The sequence below is a fragment of the Pipistrellus kuhlii genome, unplaced genomic scaffold (genome assembly GCF_014108245.1).
Source record: "Pipistrellus kuhlii isolate mPipKuh1 unplaced genomic scaffold, mPipKuh1.p scaffold_m20_p_2, whole genome shotgun sequence".
In the NCBI taxonomy this organism is placed as follows: Eukaryota; Metazoa; Chordata; class Mammalia; order Chiroptera; family Vespertilionidae; genus Pipistrellus; species Pipistrellus kuhlii.
In genome coordinates this window covers 158,584,473-158,603,381 of record NW_023425515.1, presented here as the reverse complement: position 1 = coordinate 158,603,381, position 18,909 = coordinate 158,584,473, and the positions used below count along the sequence as shown (strand labels likewise).

Sequence of the window (18,909 nt, the reverse complement as noted above, 5' to 3'; positions counted from 1 at the left end):
TTTTGACTCAACATTTTCTTGTATTCCTTCAATTAATGTACTGTTTGCTTAAGTTCTTACCACAATATCACATTTCTCCAAATTATTTTGTCACATTATTTTCTTCTTTCATTGGGTTTTTCATAATTAGTAATTATATATTGGTGCCCATATCTCCAGTGACTATGACCCATCTGCCCATCTTGAAGGCAGGGATTAGCTTTGTTTGGTTCTGCACTGTATATCCCCAGAGGCCAGAGCTGTGCCTTCCATTGGGAGAGACCTAACAAGTTCCTGTGGATGAAGTGAGGGACTGAGCTTAGGAAATAGTTCAAAGATGGGATGCATATTGGTCAGGGACCCAGAGTAGAGTATAAATTGCAGGGGCCAACCAATAATGATCGGTGCACCTTCCCTGCCACACCTGCATGGCAGCCAGTCATACCTGGCAGCCTCATTGTCTCACAGCACTATAGTCAGGATGTATTATGTTGCACTGACTTTTCTGTTTACCTATAAGTTTCTCCTATAGATTGTGAGCTTCAGAAAGGTAGACTTTGTATTCCCAGTTGGTAGAAGAAACATGTTTCCAGAATCCTTCTATCCTTCCAAAATCTTTAATCTTTTTAGGATGATAATAAGACTTATATAGACATGATACAATTTAAATGGGTTTTTGGGACACAGGAAATTGTCTGGTTAAGGCTCAAACATGTGACATAAAATAAGTGCCAAGGGAGGCCAGAATGGGGAGAGACTGGTCTCTGTGTGAATTTTATAGCGTGGGGATGATGGTGAATATAAATAAATCTATAATAATAAAAGCTTAACATGTTAATTAGATCAGATACCTTTCAAACAAAGCCATGGAAGTGGGGGTCAAGGCAGAGGCAGTTAGAGGCAATTAGGCAAGCAGGCAAGCAGTTAGGGTCAAGCAGGCAGGCAGGCGAGCAGTTAGGGGTGATCAGGCACACAGGCAGAGTGGTTAGGGGCGATCAGGAAGGCAGGCAGAGGCAGTTTAGGGAAATCAGACAGGCAGGCAGGCAGACAGAGGAGTTAGGAGTAATTAGGCAGGCAGGAGAGCAGTTAGGGGCATTAGGCAGGCAGGCAGAGGCAGTTTAGGGAAATTAAGCAGGCAGTCGAGTGAATCTGGGTGATGAGGCAGGCAGGCAGAGTGGTTAGAAGCCATCAGGCAGGCAAGAGGGTGGTTAGGAGCCAGCAGTCCCAGGTTTTGAGAGGAATGTCCTACTGCCAGTTTAGGCCCGATTCCTAAACTGGCAGTCAGACATCCCCCAAGGGATCTGGGATTGCGAAGGAGTGCTGAGGAACCCCCCATCCCATGCACGAATTTTGTGCACTGGGTATCTAGTAAATTATATAAAATACTTAAAACAGTGCCTGATACATACAATTTATTGGCATCACTTTTAATCTTATTATTGTTACTATTGTTTTTATTTCTGCTGTTAATTTACTTTTTAAGTTAATCTACACTAATAACTAATTTCCATTTGTTATTTCCTGGGGAGTGGTGATTCCATGAAAGAATGGGAGGCCAGACTGGCCAGGCCAAAAGAACAGTTTACAGAGGACATTCAAGCTTGATCCCAAAGTTGTGGTACTCAGTCTTGGTTGTGCATTAGAATCACCTGGGGAGTTAAAACTCTGCTGTGTTTTAACTCCCCAGGTGTTAACACCCCTGATCAATTAAATCCAAGCCTTTGGAGGTGGGAGCCAGACATCAGTAGCTTTAAATTAAGCTCCCAGTGGTTCCAATGCAGCCAAGGTTGAGGACCTTGGAGAGTCCAGGAGTCATTACATGAGAAATGGGGTATGTGACCAAATACAATAAAAGGGCAGCCACAGTAAGGTTTGTCTTTGCTATTTTATCCTGTCTTATCAAAGGGGCTTGTAAGATCACATCAAGCATGTACTCCTCTACCTTTGCTTTGTGCTGTCTACCAGTGGAGGGGTATAGGATGGTATGTGAGTTACAGGGAAGAGAAGAAACCAGAGGCAAGGGAGGCTGTTAGGAGGTAAGTGTGGTCATCTAGGTGGGTGGAGCTGAGAATGTTGGAATTAAGCAATTTCCTGGATCGACTGTGAGCCAAGACCACCAGCTGAGCAATACTGTCTACCTGTCATCTGAGCCAGAGAATCCAGGCCAGTGCCTGTGCTCCTCCTCTGAAGATGCTGCACCCCCTAGCAGATTTGGAAGTGACAATACAGCAGCAGTGGCACTTTCAACAGCTGCAGCCCCTCACCAGACCTTTGCCTTCCCCTCTTCAAGAATGCCTGGCTCTCTTTGAGAGAAAAGCAGGAAGCTTGTCCAGTGGATTTTCCCTCAGGTCCTTTCAGGAGATCTATAGTCTAGGTTTTATAGGTAGCAGATGTAAAAACATGGTTTAAAGATCTAATCTTCAGCTTGACAAGGCGTCTTTTGAAAAGTGAATTAATGGCAGAATGAAAAGCCATCAGGAGATGCTCCCCCCCCCCCCCCCCCCCCCCCCGCCCCCGCTTTGAGATAGATGAAGATCTAAAGCAATCCGAACTCAATGAATCTCTTCTGAACTCTATGCCTTTAGGGTGAAGAAAATGGACAGACAGGAAGGGTAGGCTTCCAAAAGCACACTGCAGAAATGAGAGATAGCAGCAGGAAGCTATCAGGTGCTGCTTGAGGGAGGGGCTGTAATGGAGATAAGCAAAGAGCCCTTGTTCTCCATGAGGATAATTGAGGGAGGTTGAAACCCCTTCATTTAAGAATGGGTGAGCTCTTGGCAGGCCCCATGCTGGGAGCTGGGTGCTGGGGATACAAAAATGAATTAGACATGGTCCCGCTTCAGGAGTACGCTTGGTCTGGGGGAGGCCTGTGAACAATGGCAGGATGGGTACCAGCAGAAACCCAGGGGCCTTGGAGACAGAAAAGACAGCCTGGAGGATGATTAGATGGCCAGGGAGGATGAGGAAATAAGCAGGAGTTAGACAAGCAAAGGAAGATGAGGAAATAGCAGGTGCAGTCACAGAGCTGGGAAACTATGAGGAGGGTTGGGGACAGTTACTGGTCAGCAACTGGTTATGGGCCCTTAACATTCTCAGACTGCGTTTGGACCTTGAGTTTGGTCACAGGGCCTATCCTGAGGGCAGCCGGTGCTTGGTCCTGGGAGATTTTCATAGATACACACTTGTCAGGCATTCCTCTATTCACCTCAGGTGTCCTGGGGGTTCAACACCCCACAGCCATTGATATAAGGCCCGAGCATTCTGAGCTGTATTCACAAGGTTGTCTCTGATCTGGCGCAATGTACTGCTCCATCTGTAGCTCCCATTTTAGACTTTGTGAGCCAACTGCACTAAAAATCTATCTTCCCTAAACATGATCCACAAAGCCCCGTAATGACTACTCTTGGCTCTCTCTGTTTTCTTCCATTCACTCTTCTCTCAGTCATGCTGCTCCAACTGCTCAAGCCTTTCTGCTGTTCCTCCCACATGCTCAGCTCTCTCATGCCTCAGGTCCTTTGCACTTACTGTCTCCTCTGCCTGAGAACTCATCCCCTAAATCAGTGGCCGGCAAACTCATCAGTCAACAGAGCCAAATATCAACAGTCTGATTGAAATTTCTTTTGAGAGCCAAATTTTTTAAACTTAAACTTCTTCTGATGCCACTTCTTTAAAATAGACTTGCCCAGGCTGCAGTATTTTGTGGAAGAGCCACACTCAAGGGGTCAAAGAGCCACATGTGGCTCCCAAGCCACAGTTCGCCGACCACAGCCCCAAATGAACTCATCCCTAAATGAGCTCACCCAAGACTCACTCCCTTGTTTCAGTCAAGTCTCTGCTCAAATATTACCCCTCCAAAAACTACCTGCATTTATTTCTTATATGGCACTTATCACTACCTGAGGAAACATTCCAAGGTGTCCCCCACCTTAGTATATCTCCCCCATTAAGATGCAAATTTTTTTTCATGGCTAGATTCCCAGTACATACAATAGCATTTGACTTTAATAGGGGCTCAGTAAATATTGTTAAATGAATGAACTACTTCCAATTTAGTTTCCTAATAGGTTGGGCTTTGCACATGCTATCCAGACAGCACCTCACTTGCCAGTTCCTACCTCTTGTCTCTTCACCGAGGGTCTTCAGGGTGTAGTTTAGGTGTCCATGCACTCAGAATGCCAACTCTGACCCCTACCATTCTCCCATACTGCATCAGGTGCTTCCCCTCATATGGCTCTATATCACAGTATTTTACATACTCCATCCCTGTAGCCTACTTATCTTCTCTCATACCTCCCTCTACCCTTCATGTGACTTATTGCAGGGTGGATGGGGACCCAAATTTACTTCTGGAGCCCCAGCACCTAGCATGCATAGTATTTGGAGCTTCCCAGGTAAAGTGTTCTTTCTCTGGTCCCTCTGTACTAGAGCAGCGATTATCAACCTTTTTCATCTCATGGCACACATAAACTAATTACTAAAATTCTGTGCCACCCCAAACAACATATGCTTTTCACTGATTTGAGGGGAAAAAAGGATAATTTTGATTGATTCACACTGGATGGCTATTTTGTTGGCTGTTGTAATTTTTTGACAATCTAAGGGGAAAGAGATCAGTGCCCTTGACTAAATAGTCAGGTAGTGCTGCTTTAAAAAGTCTTGGGGCACACCGGTTGAAAATCGCTGTGCTAGAGGGAGAGGCTCTGAAATAGGCTTTGCATATAGTATGCAGAAATCTGTGGGAGAGAACCTCACGGAAGATTTCCCCCCAAGACTCCTGTGTCCTGCAACCTTCTGAGTGCACTGAGGAGAGCCCACGCCATCTCTAGATGCTACACACATTTAAGAAAGAGGTTTTTTTTTTACCATAGTCAAGGAGAGTCCATCAAATCGAGTTAAAAATTCTGCATTCATGGCCTTGGAGTTTTCCCCTAGCTCCTGGGAGAGATAAAGGAAAATATGTTTCCCTTCTATATTAACAGCTTAAAATGTGAGATAAATCCTCCCATCCTAACCTATTTTTAACAAATGGACTTTGCTGTCCAGTGGCATGATACATGTCTGATGGGTCTATTTATCCATTCTATTTCCTTAGAGATAGCAGCTAAGAAGTTTTATCTATTATTTGTCTCCCTTCCCTATTCCCATTTTCCTAACCAAGCCTGTGGAGCAAGCAGTTGATGGATGGATGGTGTTTGGGATAAAAGGCACCGGAATCAGATAGTTTTCAGGATATGAACAAACTGGCTTATTAACAAGGAGGCCCGTGTGGCAGAGGTGGTGGGGGACGAAGGCCTGGATACCAGACAATGGTCAATGATGGATGAAGGAACACCTGGGGTTGCAAGGTGTAGACTCGAGATAACCGGTGGACACAGCCACCGATAATGGGAGCACCCAACCACCAGAGCAGCCTCCTGCACAGAGGTGAATGTCAGACCAGCCACTTGACTGCCTTTGACAACGCTCCAAGAATTTCTCACTGCAAACACGATCCCCATTTCTTCTATTCTTTCTGTAAAATGCAATCTTGTGAAGCTAGGCGAGGTAAAGAATAAAAGGCAGATATCAGGCAGGGCTGGTTGTTCAGCACCCTGGGATAGGAAAGCAGCTGAGCACCCATCATGTGCCAGGCCCTATGGAGTGATAGCATATGTTATGCCGTTCAATCTTTACACTTGTGCCATTGAGAGTATTGGCCACATTTTCTAATGAGGACACTGAGGCACAAAGAAGAGGAATGACTTGTCAAGGTCGCTCAGCTAGAAAATAGTGGCATTAGGTCTTGTGTCTTTGTCTGTCTGCCCCAAAGCCCCCTGAATGGCTCTGCTTCTCTAATACCAAGTGCCATACCAGGCAAGTGGGCTGGCAGGCAGGCCCCCGCTGCACAGTGAAGCTGGATACACTTGTGCTGAGGTGGGAAGACAGGAAGCTGTGTGTTGTCGGCCCTGGGACTGGGGCAGTCCTGCTTCTTTCAAGCTGTGTGGTGTTGATTGGGTTGCTTAGTGTCTCTGAGGTTCCTTCTTATCACCTGTCAGAGGCAGAAAACATATCTTTCCTCTTGCAGGAATGGAGAGGATTAAGCTGGATTCTGTATGTGAACATTCTCTATAGCTGGTGATGCCCTCTGCAAATATCAGTGATTATGCTGTTCCACTTTTCCTTAACAACCCAGAGCTTGGGACATAAAAGCTCTCTATGTTCTTTATAAATACCTCTCCTAGGTGCTAAGCTATTTTATGTCTTTCTTGTTCTCATTCATTGTAGTGGGTTTTGTACTGAAACCCTATCATTAAAGCAGTTTTCAATGACTTTCAAAAGACAAACAAACAAACTGGAGTTCTTGATGTGTTATGAATCCCTTGAAACAGTGATGTCAATGACACAGCTAACTGTGGAGGCTGGCTTTTCTCAGGGGCCCTCCTGAGGGTAGCAGTTCACAAAATCCAGAGGTTGCTATCATCACCATCCCTGTCTTATGGGGGCAAAGGGGTGGGGGAGCAGGGGAGAAGAAACAGAGGCACAGATGGCTACCTAATTTGCATAAGAGCACAAAGCTGGTGAGTCCTGGCGCCAGGCATGTTGCAAATGCAGGAGTCTGGCACCCAGGCACATAAGTCTAAGTGCTTCTCTCTCTACTCAGCCCCCACGTCTCCAGTCTGCCTGAGAAGTTACACTGCCCTGGGCATCTAAGTAAACTCACCTCTAAGTTCCCAAGCGCCTCAGTATTGGAATCTGGTCAACATTTAAGAAAGACAACTCAGGACCCAGCCGACATGGGTCAGTGGTTGAGTGTCCACCTGTGAACCAGAATGGCATAGTTCAATTCCTGGTCAGGGCACATGCACAGGTTGTAGGCTCAATCCCCAGTTTGGAGCATGTAGGAGGCAGCTGATCAGTGATTCTCTCTTATCATTGATGTTTTATCTCTCTTTCATTTTCCCTTCCTCTCTAAAATCAATAATTTTTTTTTTTTTAAAGAAAAACAACTTGGGGAGAAACAGACAACTCTGACTTCACATTCAGTAAACAGAAATCTCACAGATCTAAGTGCTCTATTCCTGAATGTTGCTGCTAGGTTTTAGGTGGGCGTTCTGGTTTGCTGTAATGAGAAAATGAAAGTGGAAGCAGAATGTTGGAAAACAGTCTTCTTAAGTGACACTTTACTCATTTCCTGCCTTTGCCACATAGTGGGCAGTCCCCTTAACCCTGTTTAGCCTTGGTTTCTTCACCAACCTGTTAATGTGCTTCTCGGGTCACTCCAGTGCCATGATTGCCAACATTTCTGCTCTCTGTCAAGTTTCCCAGAAGCTTCCTAGTAGTCCCTAGTGGGGGTCACCAATACCCTGAACAAGTGTGATCAGCCCCTACATAACATAGGCTTTTGGCCTCTCCTACTTGACTCTGGGTGCAATGCTGCCTGTGATGCTGGCTGAAGGCACCTCTCATGGCTATTGCTGTGTAGGTTGCCCCAGTATCATACGTCTGCACTCTGAACTTCATGATGCCTCTACCACGTGCCACCAATTCACTAAAGTTTCTCACTGAAGGTTCTGCCCTTGGCCCTGTGGAGAGTGGCTATGGTGTTTGGACAGGTATTAATGGGACTAATGAGAGGGTATGATCCTTTCATAGCAAAGCCATGTGCAAGTCCCAGCACAATTATAGCCAAAGGCTATATTTATAAGCTTGAACCTATGTTCTGAACCTGTGATTCCACATGGCTGAGTGATGTGGGCTTGATAGAATTCAGGTACATGTAACTGAGTAGACTTGACCATGCCCTTACTTTGCCTCATGGAGTCTAGCTATAAAATAAAGATTTGGCTTGCACACTGTGGTACTGTCTCTCCATCAGAGCACCCAGCTTTATTATCTTCTTTCTTTTTTAAATCCTTCACTGCCCCCTCTCAGGTTTACCCATGGCCATGCCAGCTTGGTGTAGTGGGGCTGAGTATGGAGACATGGGTTGGCTCAGCCCATGGCTCTACTCACCTCTTTTTCTGTTAGTTCATTCATTCATGCAGCAGTTACTCATTGTTGCCTGAGTGTCCCAGGCATTGTACTGGGTGCTGGGGACACATGAGTGCAGCAGGCAGACACTAGGCCTGCCTCCATAGACATTATATTTGAGAAGGAGTGAGAGATGATAAACTAGTAAATTATAGTACAATGACTGCAAAGCCTGGAAACACTGACGAGTAGACATGCTGTCATTCAGACATCTTCAATCTGCAAAACAAAATATTTCTCTAAGATGCTAATCCTGGAAGTCACAGGGAGAGCTGGCTAGGACCCTAAGGGCTTTCTGTTCCAGGTGCACACTTATCCTGTTTTTTTGTTTTTGTTTTTGTTTTTTTTTTTTTGTAAGTGCATGGGAGAGGCCAGAGTCCTCTTCACAACAAATATGACATTTTCCTCTGGATTCTCTGCTGGCAGGTGTTCTTTCTGCTGGCACATTTCCCACACATACCACTGCTTCCCCACCTTGATTTCCACAGTCAGTGCATTCATCGTAAGGATCCAGTTTCCTTTAGAAACTTACTCTACCTGTCAGCTGGTAATTGCATTGACATCTATCCCATCAAATTCAGAGAAAGATTAAATGAGATAATGTAGGCTAAAAGACTCCATAAACTGAAAAGCACTCCATAATTGGCAGCTATTATTATCGTTATAATTATAATTATTATTCCCACAGCAGTTATGTGATTAGCCCAAGGTCACACAGGAAGGAAGTATATATTCAGAGCACATCCCAATCCACCCCCATTGAGCACATGGCAGAACTCACAGAGTTGCAGAAATTCATGCTTTTGGATGCAAAGCTCTCCTATGCCCAGGTATCTTGTGCTGTGCTCAGCTCCCAGGCTTGCTGCCAAGCCACCACCTACACCGTGCCTTCCTCCCCCCCCCCCCCCCCCCGCCCCCTCGGGACTAGTAGCTCTGACACGGTTACACTGGTACGAACTACAGTCGTTGCCAAGGTTTTTCAAAAGCCCCGTTTGTACTTATTTTGTTTAATTCTTACATTATGTTTGAGCCTCCTCCTAAATGCATTTGTTTGCAGAAAGAGCCACGAGGGGAAGTTCAGCCCAAAAATAAGAATATAATCATTACACAGTTTAGCAGCGCCTGGGCGTCACCCGGGTATTTGCCAGTACTCCGCAATCCAATTGTACCTCCTTCAAGACCATATTTAATGGGATAAACAATTTCTGCTAAATGCAATCAACACAAACCTGGGCTGTCATCTCTATAATCAACTCAAATCTCCCATTAGAAGCGGTGGCTGTGATTGAGATGCAGGATTTAATTTGGCAAAACCTGCTTCGACATGCTGATGTGGGCTTCCTGGGAGCCTCCCATCAACCAAACACAGAACTGCTCTCCCCTGTCCCTAGGGAATCTTAAAAGAAGATAGATTATAACTCAAGAAAATTATACGGCCCCGGTCTAATGAAAGAGATAAAACCTTATTAGATTAGCCTGTTGAAATAACAGCAGACAGCAAATAAATAATATTAAACTAAAAAAAAGCCCAGAGCCATTAGCTCAATTGCAGAGGGCATGGGGATGCAGGAAGGCAGACAACCATCTCACTTGCTGTAACAACCCCGGAGCAGTAAAGTATCAGCTCCTTCTGGGGGTTGTTCAGTTCTAGAGCTGGCTGGTGTCATGGGCATGTGAAGGCCCGTAGGCCCCAGCACTGAGCCCCAATGGCAAGCTCAAAGCAGATGATGTGGCAAAAACTAAGCCACCCAACCAACCAACGAACAGAATCTTGTTGAAAATGAATAAGATGAACCAATTCACTTTACACTAACTTATTTTTTTCCCTACCAATTTGATCTCAAAATTCACATGAAGTTCTAGAATCAGTCAGAAAGTACCCAGGAGCAAAGAAAATATTAAGAGGTCATTTAATATCATAGAACAAATGAGGGCAATAAAGATTACATGATCACTTGAATAAATCTAAATAGTAAACATATTTTGGTTTTTAGTAACCTGAAGATCAACTGCCTTCTTATTCTTTTCAAATACCCTCTTCCCCCAAATGGGGTTTGCACAGAAGCCTGAGTGAGCCACATGGAATGTACAGACATGGGGAAGGTTTATGTGGCACATTGCCCCACACCATCAACTTGGATTTCTCCTTGACATGTTTCCTCTTCCGGCCAACACAACCTCTCCTCTAATTTTTTCCATTCTTGTGTTTTGTTTTGTTTTCTTTGGTTTTTTGTTTGTTTGTTTTTTTTTAACTGTATTTCATGTAGTGATCAGTTTCCCTGGCTCTTAGCTCTAACTCAGGATCTCCTCTGAATACCCACTTACCTCACAACAATTCAGCTCTGACCCAGAACAACTGCTTCCAATATCCACAACCACACCCTTCCTGTGCTCAGCATTCAAGATCACTGAGGAACCAGAATCCATGCCTCTAGGATAGCTGGAAGATTTTTTAATAGTGCACTCATTTGTGTGTACATGTATATGCATGTGCATACACACACACACACACACACGGCACTGTCTTCCATGTTTTAATAAAATATTCATTAATCAAATGCCTGAATATATTGAGAGGAATGAAGCACCATAATTATGAGTTTAAAACATTGTAACCCAAGTGCCCAGGTTTGCAGCCCAACTCTGCCACTTGCTAACTGTATAGCCCTGGACAAGTCACTTCACTCATCTAAGACTCAATCCCCCCACCTGCTACACCTGCTAATAGGGCGCATCTGTAGCATCCACCTTTTAAGGTTGTCATGAAAGTAAAATGAATGAACATGATGACGAATTAAGTACTGTGGTTGGTACTATACTAATAAAAGGGTAATATGCAAATTAGACTGGGAGACCTTCTGGACATCCTTCTGGACAAAGCCATGGTGGTGGGGCTGAAGCAGAGGAGGTTAGGGGCAATCAGGCCAGCAGGGGAGGGCAGTTGGGGGTGATCAAACCAGCAGGGGGGGCAGTTGGGGTGAGCGGACTGGTTGGGGAGGCAGTTGGGGGCAAGAAGGCCAGCAGGGGGGCAATTGAGGATGAGTAGGCTGGCAGGCAGAGTGGTTAGGGGTGATCAGGCAGGCTGGAAGGTGAGCAGTTAGGAGCCAGCAGTCCCAGATTGCGAGGGGAATGTCTGACTGCCGGTTTAGGCCCAACCCCTAAACCGGCAGTCAGACATCCCCAAAGGGGTCCTAGATTGGAGAGGACTGAGGGACAACCCCATCCCATGCATAAATTTTGTGCACCAGGCCTCTAGTCATTCAATAACTATGAATTGCCACCATCACTGAAGGAGACAGTATACACAAGAGAGGAGCAACTTAATAGATATTCATTGATTCATTATTTGACACCCTTTCTTATGCCAGTCACTGTTAGACAGTAGGAATTCAAAGTGATTAACTATCAACACAGTAAATGTGAGTGAAAGAAAACTGTAGAAGTCAGTGAAGTAAGGATTTCCAAGGTGCTTAAGCCCCTCAGGAGCCTATAATTATTTAACTCACTGTGTGTTCCAGTCACGTGCATTTCAGATCTTTATTTTAAGCATCCCTTCAGCCCTGGGCTGGCCTCCCTGGGAGCTAGTGTGGGGAAGAACAGTTAGTGTGGGGTGGGCTGCCTGAGCTCCTAAAGCTCAGAACTCTCGCTGTGTGCAGCCTACAGTAGTGTTACTGTGAGGAGCTCTCCCTTCCTTAACAGTTAAGTGTTTCTGAAGCAGGGCCCAAGCAGGGGCTGCCCCCATTTTCAGGAGTTGGATTGTTGCACTGCCTTTGTCTTGTTTTATGTCCACCAAAACATGGAGACCAGTTTGACCAGCAATTCCACTGTCCATCAGTGGGGACATCTATAAGAAAGAATGTCAGAGAATATGAATTAGTCCTTGTTACACTGTATTGCCCTATGGGTGGGATAGGATGTATAATCCAAAAGGGTTTGGGGGACTGAGTTTCTGATATTCTACCTCCAGTAAACTGTCCTTTCAGGCCATTGTTCTTACCATGCTTCCTTCTACCAAGGGGCCTTTGCCCATGCTGTCCCTCTGACAAGAACACTCTTCCTTCCTCTATTCATCTAGTCAGTCCTATTCACCCTTCAGATATCAGTTTAAGTGTTATCTCCTACAGGGAAATCTTCCCTGACCCTAAATCCCTATCAATTTTTATATTTGAAGCTCTCATAGAATTTTGGAGCATTTTGTTACAATTAAAACTTTAAATATATTTCTGGGATAATTCAAATAATGTTGACATTTCTTCCTAAAAGGGAATCTCCATGATGACAGGAACTATATCTCATTTGCTCTCTCTCCACCAAATCCCAGCATTTGAGATGGCAGATAGGGGGCCCTTAGTGAATATTTGCTGAATGAATGGTTTTCAGCTTAGACACTTCTCAACTATAGGACGCTGGATACTTTATTTCTCAATGTGTAAAATAGGAACTATGTCATCTACTGTGAGCCTTGTGTGAGGTAATAACACTGACATTTGCTTTTGCTCTGGGGGACTTTTTGATTGATGAGATTGGCAAATGATCAATTATATCCACTAAGATATACTATGTGTCTGGCTGAGCCTCTCACTCACAGTGTAATTCTGGGTATACTACTTCCCATCTCTGGGCCTCCCATTTGTAAAATGAGAAGACTGGGGGAGCATTTTTCTAAGGTCTTTGCCATCCAGTAGAAATCCTGGGGCTGTCTGATTGCACACTCACTGGCAGTTCCCTGGGTGAGGCCTGGTTGTGGTATAGGAAGAGAGGGAGTAAAGACAACCCTAAACATGTCCCTAGGAACAGTAATAGTATAGGCAGGAATCAAGGTCAAAGACTGTAGAATCAGACCCAAGGGACCTGAACCTGGGTTCCTACACATACTAACTGTGTGACCATTACTCCATGGTCCTAAACATTAAATCTGTTTTTTCACCTTTACTAGTAAAATGGGGATATTGGTAATATCTACTTTATGGGGTTGTTGTGAGGATTAAATAACTTAATATGTGTAAAATACAAATTTAATTTATGTAAACTATAAAAAAATATGTAAAAATCAAAAGGATTTAATGTAGGCAGCACCATTGCTTTAAAACAAACTAGCCAATAATAATTTGTCTCTTACAATGTATTCAACATCATTCCAAGTGCTTTATATATCTAATGACAAACTCAAGACACTAACACTATTAGAAAGTTAATATCATCATTTATATTTTACAGATGAGGAGATCTATGTACAAAGAGGTGAAGTAAGGTGTTTAAGGCTACAGTTATTAAATGATAGATGTGGGATTTGAACCCAGCTGAGTTCAAGCACTTAGCAAGGTGCCTTGTACACAGTAAAGGGCCTAATTAATGTTTATTGTTTCTTCTTAACACTTCAAGTATAAACATTTCCTTTTATAATGGTATCACCAAAAAGCTGCAGCAAGGAAAATAAAAGGAAGGAGGAGTAAGGAGTTGAGAACTTTTAAAGAATTTGGGAGCTGAAGGGACCTTAATGAGTTTAGACTTTGATTTGTTCCTTCAACACATACCATTGAGCAGCAACTGTGTTGGGACATGGGGACACATAAATTAAACATGTCATCCTTACTCAAAGATATAGGGGAAATAGACACACAGAACCCTAAGTACAATGTACTAAGAGCTATAGTAAATATATGTTCCAAGTCCTACAGGATTCCAAAGGAAGAATTACCTAATTCTACCTGGGGATATAAGGGAGTTAGGAAACTTTTTATAGAACAAAGGGGTACCTGCATTGGGTTTTGAGGACTGAATAGGAGTTCACTAAATTAAAAAAAAAAAGTAAGCATTTCAGAAGACTTGCAAATGCCATTAGAAGTCCTATAACATGAAGCACTCTCAGTTGTGACAGCAATGAAATATACAATCTATAGCCAAGATGGATCTCAAGTTTCATAGCATCCAGCTCCCTACCAGACTCCCACCTTGCTCTTGCTCTTTCGAATTACTCTCTGGACTTCCTCTAGCATTCCCTTTCCCCACCAACTCTCAAAGGCTCCTTACTTTTCCGATAGGTGATCTCACAGCCTTGGCCTTCAAATCCATTGGGACAGATGCAGTCACAGTGCGATTCTGAAAAGACAATGCAGAGAGAACATGAACTATAACCACGTGATGGAAGAACCTTGGAGGTTAGTTCTCTACATCACTGCATTCCCATCTGGTTAAGGACATTTGGTTGAGTCACTTGAAATAAGAAGATTCAGTGCCAAGAATACCTACTCCTTTCTTAAGGATTCTTTGCTCATAAAAAACATATTTATTGCCGTCATATGGAGTTGCAATATATGGGGTTGTTGAGGAATTCCTCCTCATTAGTAGATATTTGCCTAGTCTTATGTGCTCAGAGTCAAAAGCTACATTTGTGGTCAGCGAGGCCACTGGTCATTTTCACCACAAGTTAATTATCTAAACTCAGCTTGCACATCTCTAGTGATGGGGAACTCACTTTGATGTCTTATCCTACCTTGGGCCAGGTCAAATACCCTGCCTGTAAGTCATTACTTGTGTTAATCTGTAACATGTCACCCTAAAGTCTTTTCATCTGGATCACACTGAATCTCTTTACAGGACTGTCCTTCATAAAGCAGGCCTTACGAGCATCCTTGCCCTGTCTTCATGTTCTCCCTCACCTCCAGGATAGAACCTCAGGTGGGTCCCAGTTCCCAGGTCCAAATTTCACACAAGGCAATGGGGATTTCAGCAACCCTAGGTCAAAACCTTGAGCTAGTTACTGACTTCCTTCCTGCTGAACTGACCCTCACTCAGTGTCCTTGTACTAATGGTAGAACTCCCCAGCCTTAGGCTCTCACTTATGTCTTCTGTGCTCATATCAATCTTGTCCAATCTACTCCTCAATCTCCTCTGGGTAGCTGGGATCTTTCTCCATGAAAACATGTCTTCTTTGCTGAGCTTGCTCCATCCACTTGGCTTGTACTGCCAACTCCAATGGGCTCTCTGGGCTGGAATCTGCTGGGACTAGCTGCTCTAGGTGCCCTGTCTTGGCACCAGGATGGACTAGACACTTCCTCAGAGTTTTGTTAGCTCATCACAAGAGGAGTGAGCATAAGAAGCCAGGCCTCAGCCTCTTCCATGTTTGTCCTGCCCACTGCAAGGACCCCAGTGTAATCCTCAAAATTAGGAATCAAGTCCTAGTGGCCCATCCTCGCTACCCCTCCCCAGTCCTCCAATCTTCTCACCATGTCTTGGTCAGGAGAGGCACAAAGGGTTTCCTCTGCTCAGCCCAGGACTTCTTTTTTAGCCAGAAGAAATTCCCTGAGTCTGTCCCCACTTCTGTTATAGACGCACAGCTTCAGGCTGCTCTTGTCTTCAGTTTAATGCTGCTGTCACCTACTGTGCTCCTTGTGGCTGGAATCCATGTATCCTGGCAGCCAGAGAAGCATCTCCTAGTTGCCTACATTCTGACTTCTTGGGAGCTAGACTAACAGACACTTCTATTAGCACTTAGTGCAATTCAGTGTAACACTCACTAGTTTATCAACTCATAGAAATCCTTGATCCTGTCTATCACTGAATTCAGCTACATGACAGCTTCTCAGCCCTGACTCTACAGTGAAATCATCTGGGAGATTTTTATAAAGGCCAATCCAAAGGATTCACTTTAATTACTTTGGGCAGGACCAACAGCTTTGTGTTTGTGAAAAGCTCTCTGGGTAATTCTCACATGCAGCCCGGGATGGGATCTGCTGCCTCAGATGAATGGCTTATGCTTTGCCATCAGCTACACCTGAGGGCAGGGGTCTCCAAGGTGCATCCAGAAGAGGTGGGGACTTTAGCAATTGTGGGTCACCTGCAGGCTGATGGGGAGGGTGTCACCATCCTGGTGAAGGGTCCTTCTCCAGAGATACTCATATCAAGATCCAGGTTGGGCCCAAGCATCAATAGTTATGACGCTCTCAAGTGCAAGCATACCTTGTTTTATTGCTCTTTGCTTTATTGCCTTTTCATAGGTATTGCATTTTTGTTGTTATTTTTTTGTTTTGTTTTGTTTTTTACAGAGGGAAGGCAAGACTCCCCACTAGCAAAAAGATTAAGATATTCACTTTATTGAGATACCCACTTTGTTACTGTGGTTGATAACTGGGGCTGCATTGCCTCAGAGGCATGCCCATGGTCCTAATGTTGAGTTAGTTTGAAGAAGCTCATGTTTAAGAGGTTCCAGTGTCCAGTTTCCCCCCTTTTCCTCATTGAGATAATTTTAAAAAGCTTAATGACATTAATGACAGACCCTGGGGCTCAAGGCAGATGCTAGGGATTGACCTAGAAACTCTCCTTGAACTACTCTGGAGGGTATGTGGTTTTGATAACGTGTTCTGGCCCCTGAACCAGCCCTCCACATGATAGCTCCCACCAGAGACACCAGCTGCCCAGAAATGGTACCTTTCAGGATAGGGACCCCATTCCCTTTGCAGGGGGCACAGAGGCAGGAGCTGACTTCTCTCTGGAACTCCTCCAGGGCCTTCTTCATATTCTGCTTCACTGTGCTGGAATAGGCAAAGTCTGTGGAGGTGACCAGCTCATACAGCGGTGAAGCCTGGGAAGCAAGAAAAGCCATTTATGTCAGCAGAAAACATTAATCAAATAGAAGCATAAAGCAGGGCTCCTCAGGAAAGGGCAAGGGGTCAGTGTACAGAGACCCAAAGTAGATCCCTATGGCACAGGATAAATGCCCCACCATATAGATGGATTCCCCATTGTCTCTCTGTCCCACTCCACCTGTTATCCACAAATAAGCTCATTCAAGTTCAGGTCAACCAATACTTAATGAATATTTCCTAAGTGCCAGGAAGTCAGCACAAGTAAGCAAAATATAAAATCCCCACTTGTAAGAAATTCAGAATCCAAAGGTAGAGACAAGCATACTAGTGGGTATTTACAGCACAGGTAAGAGGGAAAACTTTTAATGGATAGAGAGGACCAGGTGGTTCATCTCTCTTTGATGGGGGGAGGAGGTAATTTTCAAGCAGCTCTTTGAAAGTATTAAAGGAACCTGGTCCTAACATCACTATCTTATCAAAATCTATCAAAAGCATTCACACTGTGCCAGAGCCACTATCAGGAAGCCTTTCCCAAGCTCCAGAATTCAAGGAACACCTTCCCAACACAAAATGCTCACAATACTCTACTGCTCATTCAATACCAATTATTTTTGCTCACTTGTCGTTACATTTTTTATGTGTTGAAATCTCTGTCTTCTAATCTTATATAATAAATAGGTAATATGCAAGTTGACCATCACAACCTCTCACAAGATGGCCACCCCCATGTGGTCATAAGATGGCCGCCACAAGATGGTCGGCAGCAGAGGGCAGTTGTGGATGACCAGGTCAGCAGGATAGGGCAGTTGGGGGGGACCAGGCCTGCAGGGGAGGGCAGTTAGGGGTAACCCAGGCCAGCAGAAGAGGGCAGTTAGAGGTGACCAGGCCAGCAGGGAAGAGCAGTTGGGGGCAACCGGGCTGGCAGGGGAAGACAGTTGGGGGTAATTGGCCCATCAGGGGAGAAGTTAGGCATCAATCAGGCTAGCAGGGGAGTGGTTAGGGGTGATCAGGCTGGTAGGTGAGCAGTAGGGAGCCAGCAGTCCTGGATTGTGAAAGGGATGTCTGACTGCTGGTTTAGGCCTGATCCTGACATCCCCCAAGGGGTCCAAGATTGAAGAGGCTGCAGGCTGGAACACTGCCCCCCCCACCCCTTCAGTGCACGAATTTTGTGCACTGGCCTCTAGTTAGATTATAAATTGAAGATCAGGGCTACAAACTCCTCAGCTCTGCCTCTAGGATTCAGCCCTGAGCTTATTGAAAACTACTGATAAAGTGGATCAAATCAAAGGGGATTGAAGACCTTACAATCAGGCCAGTAGCAGCAGGCATGGAGGAGAGAGTGTGCATAGAAAAACTGTAAAAGCACAAAGGGGATGCTGGTCTCTCAGAGAGCTTAGCAGTTCCTGAGACTTAGAAGCCACAGATTGAAGTGTTGGTGTTTGTAGGTCAGGAAAAGCCAGAGGCCACATCTCAAAAGGTAGTTAAAACTATTTAGTCTCTTGGCTCCAGTTTCAGCTCCAGGGCCAGGTTCCTCTCCAGATTTTGGTTGTGATCCTGCCCTAATCCAGTCCTAGAGAGTTTAGGGTCTGTATAAATGCAGGCAATCATGCCTAATAGAAACCTCCAGTGAGAAGAAAATTGCTTCCATTTCTTAATGCATCTGATGCTGACCTTCGCCCCAGTAGGCAGAGCAAGGTCCCTTGGTGGTCCCATTGTCTCACCGTTTTGTAGTCAATGAATTGATCCAGAGGCTGTTTGCAGAACCTTCTAGCCTGCTGGCCTGCATATAGGGCAGGGTTTGCTGTATACCAACCACCGGCTCCAACAGCAGCATTCCCTTCAGAGAAAGCCTGCCTTTACCCATGCCTTTATCCTATCAGCACTGAGATTTGCTCCAGGAGAGGGAGAAAGTCAGAGGCAAAACTGGAATAAGACTTCCAGGTATACTTTGTGCTAGAAGCTGTGATGGTGGTTTACACATATGATCCCACATTATTCTCTTAAGGCAGCAGTTATTAGTCCTGTTTTCAGGGGAGGTTGAGTAACTGAATAAAGTCAAATAACTCATAAAATAGCATCTCCAGGGTTCTAACCCAAGCCTTTGTTTTTCCTACTAATTCATGATGACTATTAATAAAAGTGGCTTGACTATTTCTATTTCTAACCTCATCCCAGCATTCTCTACATTTTGCAGACTTTGGTGGAGCTCTGAGCAGCAACTCTCAGATCTTCACAGCTCCCTCTTTAAATCAAGTTAATATGACATACCTGCCTGTTCTTTGGTTTGCCGGTACTCTATGCTCTTCTTCTTCCTCCCTGCCTCTCTCCCTACTTT

General features: G+C 44.7%; 1 protein-coding gene across 1 annotated transcript in view; it reads right to left on the bottom strand.

Moving 5' to 3' along the window:
• Positions 1-11,512: 11,512 nt before the first annotated feature.
• The window catches only part of C8B (complement C8 beta chain), a 47,828-nt gene continuing 40,431 nt past the window's right edge, over positions 11,513-18,909 (bottom strand). The window contains exons 10-12 of the mRNA XM_036445768.2: positions 16,417-16,570; positions 14,020-14,088; positions 11,513-11,833 (exon numbers count right to left, since the gene is read on the bottom strand). Coding sequence (XP_036301661.1) covers positions 11,682-11,833; positions 14,020-14,088; positions 16,417-16,570 — 375 coding nt within the window. The 3' untranslated portion in view covers positions 11,513-11,681. The remainder of the gene's footprint in view (positions 11,834-14,019; positions 14,089-16,416; positions 16,571-18,909) is intronic.